The 13,712-nt window shown below is 36.3% G+C and overlaps 1 protein-coding gene across 1 annotated transcript in view; it reads right to left on the bottom strand.

The window, feature by feature from the left end:
• LOC137404666 (activated CDC42 kinase 1-like) overlaps positions 1-13,712 on the bottom strand; it is a 49,167-nt gene that overhangs the window by 20,459 nt on the left and 14,996 nt on the right. Inside the window, exons 8-13 of the mRNA XM_068090889.1 lie at positions 13,514-13,605; positions 9,991-10,117; positions 8,308-8,428; positions 7,177-7,300; positions 4,198-4,383; positions 1,829-1,972 (exon numbers count right to left, since the gene is read on the bottom strand). Coding sequence (XP_067946990.1) covers positions 1,829-1,972; positions 4,198-4,383; positions 7,177-7,300; positions 8,308-8,428; positions 9,991-10,117; positions 13,514-13,605 — 794 coding nt within the window. The remainder of the gene's footprint in view (positions 1-1,828; positions 1,973-4,197; positions 4,384-7,176; positions 7,301-8,307; positions 8,429-9,990; positions 10,118-13,513; positions 13,606-13,712) is intronic.

The raw sequence follows: 13,712 nt of genomic DNA, 5'->3' as shown, positions 1-13,712 counted from the left end.
GTTTAACGCTGTTCAAATTTCGCAAACGGCCGCAGGCAAAACCTTCCCGAAATGCACTGTACGGGTAAAGGTCACCATTATAGAAACGGTATGGCGAGCGAACATTTTATTTGATTACGCAATTATGTTTACGATATTATTAACGATTTGATGTGAACAGATCCCGCCGTGCATAGCGTCGCAAGCGTTTTGCTGCGCATGTTACTGCCGGAGTCTCGCAATCGATATGGGAACCAGGCTTTAGGCCCCGAGCCTCACTCTGGCCAAGGGGTCTAGAATGTTTGACCTGCAAACAAGGTCAAGGGGGGTTCAATTCCCACAAAAGGTCACTGTTGGGAACGGGAGTGGCATCCAACATTAAATCCTCCAGGCGCTGAGGTTTCAACCATGCCAAGCCAAAATCACAGAGCCAATGTTTGTGCAAGAAACATGCACAGCCTCTCCTTACATTAAGCTAAGGAGACATCATATTCGATGTTTGCAAGATTGTCTGCACTTGGCCTCCCCTTCTGAAAAGTTTTAATTCATCAAGATTGCTCCATCCTTCCCTAAGACAAACCTAGTGTGTATATCAGTAGATAAGAAAGCATTCATATCATCAGAAGCACAATGAAATCTCGGAGTTGCCTTCTGAGTAATATACAAAGTTTCTTGAAAATTCTTCTAAAAACTCAAAAACATATGTTATAGAGACGGTGCGGAAGGTTTAGTGAAGATTGACATAAAAACAAGTTGCTGTAACTTGTCTTAACCAGGTTTTCTCTCGTTAAAACGAATATGGAAGGCCTTGCCGCTTAGAATTTTATGCAAACCGCTGCGACATCAGACTGACTGTATAAATCAGAATGGTGGAGTATACGTCTGCTCATTATGTCAGACTAGCAAGTGTCATCAAATATTTGTTCAATATACGTAGCTCACTGACATACAATCACATGAACAGATTTGTTCCAATTTATATATCTATAACATGATATGCTATACATCAAATATTTGTTCAATATACGTAGCTCGCTGACATACAATCACATGAACAGACTTGTTCCAATTTATATATCTATAACATGATATGCTATACATCAAATATTTGTTCAATATACGTAGCTCACTGACATAAAATGACGTGAACAGACTTGTTCCAATTTATATATCTATAACATGATATGCTATACATCAAATATTTGTTCAATATACGTAGCTCACTGACATACAATCACATGAACAGACTTGTTCCGGTTTATATACCTATAACATGATATGCTATACAGTAATATTTTTGGAGGATTGAAAATAATGCTTTTATGACAGTGTTTATGGAATACGATGTTTATAACAGCATTCACTGGTAATACATTAAGATGTTTTTTATTGTATCATTAAATAACCATGTACTGAATTTTATTTTGCCACAGAATGTTTGGTGGCTCAAGCCATTTGGCAATGACATAAGCTAGAACCAAAATATTCAGGATAAAACTCGGGTTAGTCTTATCTGAAGGTCATATTATCTTTTGAAATATGTGGTTATATTTAATTTGCATCCAAAAATAACATTGAAACCGTAAATAAATAAAATAGAAACAAAAGACAATTATGTGTGCCTATATTCATATGTAATTGCCGACACCACCTTAAGAATGATGTGAAAACTTATTGAGAAGTTATATTCAATATCAGTCGAGGAGCGTTCCACCTCTGCTTATATGCTAATTAATTTATCTCCACAAAAATATACGAGCAATTTCTTCGTTCTTCTTTACCTATCCCCTTCTAACATTAAAATCTTATCTCTGAGGCTATAGTCCTGCTAACGAGTATTAGGTATTACCTGTATACATCTGTAGCAACGACTTGTCTATGGGGAAGCATTGGTTCAGCTGGCATAAGTAGACTAGAACTGTGGGGAGGCAACTCCTCAGTTGCACCAGCATGAATCATATCTTCTGGCTGCTGTGGATTTGCCAAATAAACTCTAAAATGTTGTCAATGGATATAGGTAGAGAAAAAACTCTCCGTCCTAATGTGTTCGATGCGTAAACAAACATTGACAGCAAGATGTCTTGCAAGCAACCCTTGACCTGCCACAATGCTGACAAGGTCTCTATAAGGTATGCCACAGATGGTCATGATAACTGGGATGGTTGATGCGCAAACAAGTGAGACCAAAATAAGATTTCGGTTTCTTCAAAAAATGTTGTTTTATGATGAATTCTTCAGCTGAAATTTCTAATTGATTATAATTTCTAGGATTAAGCATATATGTTAGTGAGGAGATAAACCAACTTATAGAACAGATGGACAAGTTATTTGGGATCTTTTAAAACCTTTAGCAGTACATTTGATTGCATGTCTTTTATGTATTTGTTACCATGCAATACTTTTGTTACCATGCAATACTTTTGTTACCATGCAATACTTTTGTTACCATGCAATACTTTTGTAACTCTTCAATACTTTTGCTAGCCTTTTACACCTTTGTTGCCTTTTAATACCTTTGTTAACATTCAACACATTTGTTACTATTCAATACCATTGTTATCATTCAACACATTTGTTACTATGCAATACCTTTGTCACCCTTTAATATCTTTGTTGCCTTTCAATACCTTTCTTACCTTATAACACATTTAATACCATTGTTACTAGTCAAAAACAAAATAACAGTAAGCTGCAGTTTACTGTTACTTAGTTCTGCAAAAAAAAATTCCTACGTAATGTTTTATTATTTAAAAGAACTGTGATAGTAATGTTGACAGATATTCATTGTATATTTATATTGTCATTATATTTACGATGTAAACACTCATAAATATACTCTTTATGACAAATGTTGTATATGCAGGCGTCTCCCGCATGCCCGACTATGTTTTAAAAACTTGCGCTAAAAACGCCTGAATGGCTTTGGAAGGCTACGCCTCTAAAACGAGCCTATAGGACTCTCTAGCCCTCTCGGCTTACGAATGCCCCAAGTATATATTCCAGGAGGTTTAGAAGGTTTTTTTTCTTCCATATAGTGGAGACCGTGGTGAGTGCTTGTATAACAACAAACTCTCTATTACAGTATCTAACCATGCATGCATCAGCAAGGAAATAAAGACATTTGTGTGAAACAAACAGAAAAGCTGTTTGCTATCATCTCAAATGGTAAACGGAATAAATATTTCTGTAGCAGAGAGATTACGTAAATCGGTCAATACAACAAAACCATAAAAAATATTCGCAGAAGACTTTTTATTATATTTTCAATTTAAAAACCATGTCATTAATGCGATCGAATATATTTTGGACTGAATGAAGTTTTTAATAATTCTATGCTATCTGAGAACCATTACAATAGAATGTGGTCAACTGAAAACAACTGCACATTTTTCAAAGAAATTTTTTTAAACATAGTCATTTGAATGATGGCATGAACCTCACAATGCTTGAGATGTTTAGTTTCTTATATTTAAAATGACTAGATAATCTTTTCACTAGACTGTACTTTTAGTTTTTTACATTGTTTTACGTAATATACATGTATTTTTATTGCTATATACCATTACTAAAAATATTTATCATATTTAAATATAAATAAATATTCAAATAAAAAAATTTAAATGAATTTTTAGTTAAAGAATGAACTAAATGAAAAACAATTGTTACCCTTAAAATCTTGAAACAAATTAATTAGAGTGTGGCCTCAATGCAGGAGGCACATGTTAACATTGAGACGAGTCAGTAAGCATCCCCTCCAGGTTTATTGCCAGTATAGACAAACTTCAGTCTATATATTTACAAGTATTTATGCCTTTACTTTAACAGCTCCCAACTCTAACAGACCAGATATCCATCAACCTAGCAGATACAATCACTGATCGAGGAATTACTTTTAGAGCAGAAAAGACGACTCCAAGAAATTTACGGAGCTCACACTTCAAAGGAACACCGCACAGCAAGTGCCTAGTACTACGACTAACTACTGTAAGGTTTGGCATGAGCTCTGGGGTAAAGCAAACTCTCCTTGAGCTAGCAGTAAATAAGTTGCATTGCCAAACATCTGGTGGTCTAACTGGTTGTCACAATGCTCTATGGTTTGTGGTTAGTATCAGCTCTATTTGAACCTACAATGCACGCAATCAAACTGCAAGTGTTGTATGCTTAACAGCTAACTTGTCAATCAATGACACTAGCCAGCAGGTGCTAGCAGGTACTCACTCATCTATATGCATGACATCACCCCATGATTGGCCATCAGCACTGCCATGACCAGTATGAATAAAGCTGTACTTGATAGGATGGCTGATGTCGCCTCCTTCGCTCGGTCGATCAAGGCAGGCTCTCGGGAATTGTCCTACCTCTGTATTGCTTCTATTTTGACCTAGCCAGTAAAACTTCTCTGCACTGAAAAAATGCAATGGGGCAATGGGCAGATATAGTACCAGACCAACTAGTCATTTTATTAGCCTATAGAGGTAAACATTCATTAGCCTATAGAGATAAACATCCATTAGCCTGTAAAGGTAAACATCCATTAGCCTATAAAGGTGAACATGTAAGTATCTACAATTAATAATTATCCTCATTACAAATGCTACACTCGAAATTTATTCAAACAGGTAAAATAAATTTATGCGAATGACCTTATTGTTTACAATAGATCGTGCTGCCGCAATCAGCTCTCATCAGCTGTTAACAAGAAATATTTAGAGATTTAATTTCTATGTGACATCATACTACAAAACTATAACATAACCCTGACAAAAAAACCACTAAAAATGATTTTATAATAATTAAATTTAGAGCTCTTAAAACTTGGCACTACAAGAAAAGTATATTAATTTTATTAAAGAGACTGCAGCTGTTTTTGAAGGTTCAAGAAGACTTAAATAGAGAAGCAACTGACATACAACGATTTATATTAGCTTAAATCTCTATCAATAAATCCCACTTGGTGTGTCTGTTACTCTATGTCAATGCTATGCAGTTCCACACTTTTGGTCAGTTTCATGCAAACTTCATATTCGTATGCTCTGTGCCTTCCTTCTTCTGCGATTTTAACAGGTTGTTAAAAATATTTGGTTTTAAAACTGCCGTTAAAACATTTAAAATTCCATCTGATTCCTGAGAACCAGCCTTTCAAACTCCCAACTGCAGGCTTTTTGATAGAAAATGAACGACATCCCGGGCATTGCGGGGCTATTGCTAGCTGTAACTAAAGATTTTCCGGTCGTGGTATCGATGTCGGCACTGATATGTACATATTTGATATCATGCTTATCAGTTAATGCTGTGCTAACTTTGATAAAGGAAATCAAATACTACATGTATGTGTGTTACAGAATAACCACTTTCTAGTTGAGAGCTTGCATGCATTTTCTTTCTGACATAACGCATAGCAAATTATAATACTTGTACTGTTGATTAGACGCAGATCTCTTGATTGCTACAGTGGAACGAAAACAATTACTTTGTTCTGCAATTTACTTTCTATATCGCAGCAATTGTGATAAAGTATTCTAATTAGAATACATGAATACAGTCATAGCTCTACATACGAGTGCCTCAACATACGAGAAACTCAAGATACGAGCTGATTTTCTAGCAAGTTTCTTTCTTGTGATACGAGTAATCTTTGAGATACAAGCATACGCGCCGGTTGTCAATGGACACCATATGGTCAAGTATGTGAGAATGGCCAAGTATACATTCTTCTCGAATCAGTTTGAAAAATTTTTTAAAAGGTTGGCTAAAAATTCTAGCGAGCGTGAAGCAAAACGCGGCTAACCGGAAACAGATATTAAAAACATGATGACAAAATTAATGTTTAGTAAGATATTAAAACTCAGTTTCAAATGTGTGTTTATAAGCTAAATTCATTCAATTTAAATTCAAAGTTTCTGTTACGTAGGGTCATAAAAGTTTAGTGTACCAAATCTAGTGTATCGCTCTAGTCTCTCTCAGACAGTGGTTATCCACAACGTCAGCCTCGAAGGTAAAACTCCAAAAGGTAGCGTACATGGTGATGTTACATTTTATTGCAGATCATAACAACTACATAGGTGTTTGTCACTTTTTAGCGCATGTACTGGATTACAATTAAAAATACGTTTTTCCAACGTAACATTATGTTTAGGTGCTTTTGTTCATAGTATGCTAATGGATTAATTTGTACGTAGACATTTTATATAGGAAATATTGCCTGGAGATGTAAGCAAATTGGTATACAACCTCAGTCCCAAAAACGCATTAAGCTCGCATGTTGAGGTGTGACTGTACTGTGATTAATTTATTTTTTATTACACTACGGTTTTTGTTTTTTACATTCATTTATGACACTTCAAGAAACTTTGAGTACCGTAAGTCCTTATGCTCAAGCCGCACGGCTTGTCGTTGAGCGCGGCTTCTGGTTCAAGGTAATAAGCAGCGGCTAAATCCAAGTTTTTAAAACTTACGCAAGGCTTAGGGAGGCTTCTCGATAAATACGGTCTCTGCTCAGTTCCACGCTATAACCATAGAACTGCAGTCATGATACACTTTTATGTACGGAATTTTGGCAACCTACTCGTTTATTTTCAGGGTCATGTTTATGGAATACTTTAGACTGCTAACGAAGAATTGATCGCTAATGTTTACCTCACCTCAGTCGTAGGTCATTAAAACCGTTTCATTCCTGACCGCATATTTCCATAAACGTGAAGCCTTCTAACAGCGCAAAAAATTTTTAGCTGAGACATGACTAAAAGTTGTTGATGCAAGGGTTTAGAAATTTTAATTCGAACTTGGAAGTAAAAGAAAATTCTTTTCACACGTACTGATGTAGCCTGTTTTCTTATTCAAGAGTACTGGGTATAACGAAACCCTTCTCAACACTCTCGCCCCTGAAGGGGTCAAGGACGACAAAACCTCGGTCATTAGCCGCGCTCTGTGGGCATACGCGGCTTGTTGGAGGATTATTTTTTCTTTCGTGAATCATCTGGTTTTGAGCACAAGCCGCGCGGCTTGAGCATGAGGACTTACGGTATTGCATGGCAAAAATTACTTTGAATGTTGAGTCAAACATTTGACAAGTATAAGTGTTCAAATTTGACATGAAAAGTAAAAAAAATATTTACAGCAAATATTAGAAAAGGAACTTCTAAAAAAAATTGTACTACCTGACTGACTAGTATCGAAGTGGCAATTATCTTTCCTTACCTCCCATCAATGATGGTGATAATGTCACCCAATTCTAGTCTAATCTTCCCTTCCTCCGTCTCACTGTAAGCTTTACTCACTTTCATTTCTCTCGGTCGAACTTCATGAGTCATTTGCTTGAGACCTGCCAGGCATTGTCAGTACATAGAAGTCTTCAAGTTTTTAACCCTCACAAAGCACTAATATGACTCAATTAAGATGCTTACTAGGCAACATATTTAGTCCTATTCCTGTGATTGACAGCTGGACAGAGTAATGGTAAAAGAACATCCAGTACCAGTGGTTTAACACTTTTAAGTCTAGTCATGTATACACAAGCATGTCCCCTGATCCTGAACCATATTAATAACCATTCCATCGACTGTGAATGTACTTACGATAGCACAATTCTTTTTAAACTGAATATCATTTTGAAGCTCTAAGCTTGTAAAACTCAAACAGAAATCAAATAGAGTAAAGAGTTTTCTCATAATCTTTCAAAGTGATTTATAGAGGTAACTGAAGAAATATAATGGTTGATGTACACCGAGTCTGATAGAGTGTGTATATTTATTATGAATAGAAAAACAAATGGTTTTAGTGTAGAGCCCTCATTGCCAAAAATAAGCCTTCCAGCTTCACTCGCTAGCTTGACTCTAGCTGGGTATTTTAAATATTTTATTACTAAGAATCTCAACCAGTATGTCATTAGAAACTAATGCCCTGTCAGCAGCCATTTTTAATTTCTAAGTTGTCTAGAAGTACTTCAGTATTTTAGCATCTCAACAACTAATAGTCCAATCGACCTGAAACTTTGGAATTAGACTGGAAACTTCTGGAAACCGTAAGTGCAAAAAGAACAAAGGTCAAAAAGTCAGTCAAGTTTACTAAGGCATAGGATCAGGTGGGAAACAACTCCTTGAATTATCTCAGTCACAGGCAGTGTTACGCAAACTGAGCAAAGGAGATCAGGTCAATCCATCTGTCACAATCGACATGTCTCAATCCACCTGTCACAATCCACCTATCACAATCCACCTGTCACAATCCACCTATCACAATCCACCTATCACAATCCACCTGTCACAATCTCTGCCTGTATCACTTTCGTTCTAAAAAGAAAAATTTGTTTTCTTCTGCTATTTGCCCTACCTGCAAAGCTTGGCCTATCAGCTGGATCAGCCGACCAGCACAGCATCATAAGTTCAAAGAATTCTGATGGGCACCTGTCGGGTCTTGCCAACCTCTCTTTTTTCTCCAATTTCTCTAAAATCTACCAAGCAAATCAACATACTTGTAAAATCGATGGACGGAGCGACTTTAACCCTTTTGGATGCAATAGATCTGCTAACTTCCATCTAACTTTTTCAAAGATTTCCATCTAAATACGTTTTGGGAAGCCGAAAAATAGCTCTCTGCTTTCAATTAACCTGTGATGATATTACAGCCTGTGCCCTGCTTCGCAATTCGTTTGAGTTGTAAATTTTTTATTGCATTCTAAATTTTAAGGCACATTTTCATTTTTAACTATATTTAACATTGTTGCATAACAGCTCAGCATTGATATGTTTACTACAGTTTGCAGCCAAAACCGTCTTTTGCTGTGCAATAGAAGAGGAGTTATGAGCGTCGATCCATTGTAAGCGAGTTGAGATAAATGCAAGGATGCTATAAATCTGCGAATTTATAAGTTCAATTAAAGAGTGGCGCTCTATTTTTTAACCCTTCTCCTATAGTGGCGGTCAAGTAGAGGTAGCATTCAAATAGACGTGGCGTTCAATTAGAGATTTTACGGTATCTGCTATATGATTATTACAAGCACCCTGCCTGTCTCATGTGCCGTGAGAAAGCATCAGGTGTGCCGATAAAGTGCACGTGATATGAGTACGTGTACTCAATTAAGCTTGGAGGCAAATGATTAGCCCAGGTGCAAGAGTGTTGGTTACTAAGCCGAATGTTGTGAGTTCAAATCCCGGATGACGCAATATTTTTTTCCAGACGAATAGATGGACACGACTTTTGCTATAGCTTGTTCATTCAATCTTCAGTTGACTTTTCGTTATATTCATACAGCAACTAGCAAAGGAATCGTTCTCACATAATGGTAGCACGGTCAAGTTGGTCGTGAATAAGGATTCTAAGCAATTAATAAAAAGTTCAATTTATGCTCTAGTCATTTTTTTACAAAAAAAGATAGAGATGAAATTATCATTTAATAAAAAAATTAGATATTGATGACGAAAAGCTTCATTTTACGTTGATCTGTTTGTCTACCTTTTCAATTCATGTCTGCGTAAAATGAACTATTAATGTCATTGCTAGCCTCTTTTCATTTGCCCAATCTGTTCTCGCTAGCTAAGATATCTCTTCATATCCATTAAGACACAATGTACATTTTGTGTCTGGCACAATTAAACAAGAGAGTCAATCATACAAGATATCAGTATATAGTATTTGATTGAACTCTGTCAACTGAGCAACTTCAATAGAAGCTATTAAATGCCGCGATGCAAATGAAACTTAAAAGATCGAATGATTCTGCAGAAGAAAATATACTTTTCAAAATCAGAAAGACAACATGTCGTAGTAGGACTAGAGCATCGAACGTTTACGCCACACAAAAACTAGAAACGTTCAGAAACGATCCAAACAGCAGGCAGCTAAGGAGTGATTCAATTATAATTACTTTAGATAATTTTTTGGTCATTTTAAGTTTTTGCTGCGACATTTGGGTGGTGTTTTATTCATAGTTCTGTTGTTCTTGTAAATTTTGAATGAGCCGAGATTTTGCAAACATTGATAGTATTCAAAATTAATTAAAACTGACAACAGTACCTGTGAACCATTCAAATCAAGCCATGGTTCCCCTCCATAGCTGAACATCTCCCATAGAGTTACTCCATACATCCACACATCACTCGCATGTGAGAATTGTCTCCTCTTCAAGCTCTCAGGAGCACACCTGTCAATACATGTCAAATTTGCTCACATAAATTAACATGACCATTTCCCAAAAAGCCATTGCTGATCAGTATTGCCTTATGCAACTCAAAAGTTTACCATAAAACCATTGCCAGCACCTATTGTTCTAAGATATAAGACAAATGATAAGCTTTCAGTTTATTTTGCTACTATTAAGTTTTGTATAGTAGTAAGATTCTTATGAATTAAATTTGTCGCTTTTCTGAATTTTTGTCCTGTTTTCCGAAAGCAAATTCAGGGTTGCCTCCCTTGACATGATAAGGTATGTAAACATTCGAGTAAAAGATCATAGTGAGAAATTTGCTGTTTTTATATTTCAGTGCACCAAAACATTAGAGATACAGTGTATGCTGTTTTCATAATATAAAACCAAACTGAGGCAGTAAAAATTGTGGAGTTTGACAAAAGATCAACTCTGATATAATATTGCTCATAATATTAAATAGTGAAACATAATACATAAAAATTCTTTATACTTATTTGAAAAAATAGGTTCGAAAGCTATGCAGCCATGATTGTCTGTAACAAAGTTTATTTTGTAATCTTTGGTTAAACTAATGTTGCCTATCTAGTAATAGTTTTCGCTGGACATTGTACAGACTCCCATTGTCACACTTCCTATAACATTTCTGTCATAGAGCAGGTTATCACGCATGTACTTTCTTACATTTAGACAATAGGTGACCGGTATGCAAACACTACACGCGCTTACACAAAAGGTTTATGCAGTTGGGTTCACATGACGCGTTCAGATTCCAATTATACACCCCTTAGAACAAGCAAGGCATAGTGATGAATCAGATGTTGCCATAGCCTAAAATCAGCATAACTAGCTTGATGTTAGTAGGCTAGGATTACTAGATGTGTACATTAAAAATGCGCCAAAGTATTTTAATCTGATTCATTTGTGGGTTATCTATAAAGAAATTACCATGTCGGACAAAAGTTGTTGAAAACAGCATGAAGAAGATAACTCCCAGTTTATAAATATTCATAGGACATAGCCCATTCAAAGATAGATATTCTTTTATATTGTATAACACAGAAGGGAATCCAAAAACAACCCAGGAAGGATTATAAGCACGTTCTTGTAACATGTCGTCTTCTTAGCTAACAATAAAAAACCAACAGAGAGACTCGGAGAGGTTTTTGAACTTTTTGTAACAAGCTTAACTGCAAGACAAGTATTAACAAGTAATATGCATGTATAATGAAAAATACCTGACTTGTAATTTATCATTTTTATTTGCCAGCATAGCATTATCTTAAAATATGGTGCAATTAACTGTCACTTGTTTAAACATTGTGAATAGGAATTCCAAAGCTGTCCTAAAAAAAGTACTTTCAGTTGAAGTGAACAAACTCTAGTTTATACATAGCTTTGGTTCGATCTTGAAAAGTGACTCTTAATTGTGAGTAGAACAACAAAGAATTGTTACGCTGCACCAAGCTACAACAATGGCACAGCAACCACCCATTGGCCACTAGCCCTTACAACCACGGCGTTACACGCCTGTAGCACATTACCTACAACCAACCTCACACAAATATGGCAGTACCTACTGCAAACAACAGTACCTACTGCCAACACCTGCGGGCAAGCCAATAAATGCTCAGCAGCCTCTGCTGCTGCATGATGCCCAAACCATCAGACGATGAAGATTTCTTGACACCAAAAGAGAAAGGCACTGCCATTCAGTAACATAGTTCACATATTGAAAGCTCTCTTTACACTCACTATGTTTTCATGACGAGCATGATTTGCAAATTTGAGCCAATCTGCAAGTTAACCGCATTAAAAGTTAACCGCATCATGGAAACGGTATAAATCTGCAAGCTAAACGATTTTTGTGATTCACAATACTTTATCGAATCTATCACACTTGCGAATAATGGAAACAGCACTTGTGAATGATGGAAACAGCGCTTGTGAATGATGGAAACAGCACTTGTGAATGATGGAAACAGCCCTTGTGAATGATGGAAACAGCACTTGTGAATGATGGAAACAGCACTTGTGAATGATGGAAACAGCACTTGTGAATGATGGAAACAGCACTTGTGAATGATGGAAACAGCACTTGTGAATGATGGAAACAGCCCTTGTGAATGATGGAAACAGCACTTGTGAATGATGGAAACAGCACATGTGAATGATGGAAACAGCACATGTGAATTATGGAAACAGCACTTGTGAATAATGGAAACAGCACTTGTGAATAATGGAAACAGCACTTGTGAATAATGGAAACAGCACTTGTGAATAATGGAAACAGCACTTGTGAATGATGGAAACAGCACTTGTGAATGATGGAAACAGCACTTGTGAATAATGGAAACAGCACTTGTGAATAATGGAAACAGCACTTGTGAATGATGGAAACAGCACTTGTGAATGATGGAAACAGCACTTGTGAATAATGGAAACAGCACTTGTGAATAATGCGCATTAAATTACCGCGCCAACTACTCAATTTTAAACATTTTTCAATACTTCCGTCGTTCTTTCTCGATCGACTAATTATTGCTAATTATCAACTTATAGTGTACAATTCCTTACTTTTTTCAACAAGGCGCTGGAGTCAATCCACATCATACGAATGTCCATATAAACACTTAATTTGCACGGTAATGCAACTCCAAATCCGCATGATGGCCCCATAGAAACATAGTAATTAATAGCTCTATTTAAACTGACATACTGCTGATTTTATACAGCGAGTTCTGTTGGCCAGTTTCCTGACTTTCCATGCTAGCCAGCTTTAGTATTACTGGCTAATTATAGGTTTGCCTCAAATAGTCACGTAATATCCCACATTAACAACATGAAGACTAATGGCACTCACATACCGTAACTAGAATAATCCTTTTACCTACCAATTGCAAGAACTAGCATCAAATCAGTTCACACTGTCTACCAAAACCTTATAAAATCATGGAAAAATGTCAAAGGTGGATGCGCACATGAACACTTCTCATGATATCTATTGGATATTGAAAGTTCTACAAAAACAAAGAGTAAATTTCTGACTCATGTAGACCACACGATTACTACAGTTCCCATAATAGCTCAGCAAATCAACTATTATATCAAAAAGATAAAAGAGTTAGGGAGTTTTCAGATGTCATAGTAAAAAAAGCAAAAACTTTACGTGTATGTCTAAACCTAGCTGTAAAAAGTAACCAAATATGACTCGCTCTTTCCAACAATATGAACTTGACTGCAACTAGACATATAATGACAGCCATAAAATTTTATGTAATCTTGCATGACATAGCCTCAAATGTAACAAATAGTCACAGAGGAAGAGAATGCTAAATATGCAACTTCCTTCTAATAGAAAACAACTCCTACGGTACGAACTCAAGAGCTTACCAAGCAAAAGGAACTTTTTTATGTTCAGGCATCACATAGTGATCTTGCTGGCTCGGTAACGCTCTCATCAGACCAAAATCACAGATCTTCACCTAACAAAGAAGCATCAAGATTAACAGTGAATGCTCGGAGGGTGTAACATAGATATTACCAGCTGAAGGCAAGGTTACTTGAGTCACACAGCGATAACACAACTGAG

Source organism: Watersipora subatra, chromosome 9 (assembly GCF_963576615.1).
Source record: "Watersipora subatra chromosome 9, tzWatSuba1.1, whole genome shotgun sequence".
Classification (NCBI taxonomy): domain Eukaryota; kingdom Metazoa; phylum Bryozoa; class Gymnolaemata; order Cheilostomatida; family Watersiporidae; genus Watersipora; species Watersipora subatra.
This window is presented reverse-complemented; position numbering and strand designations above follow the sequence as displayed.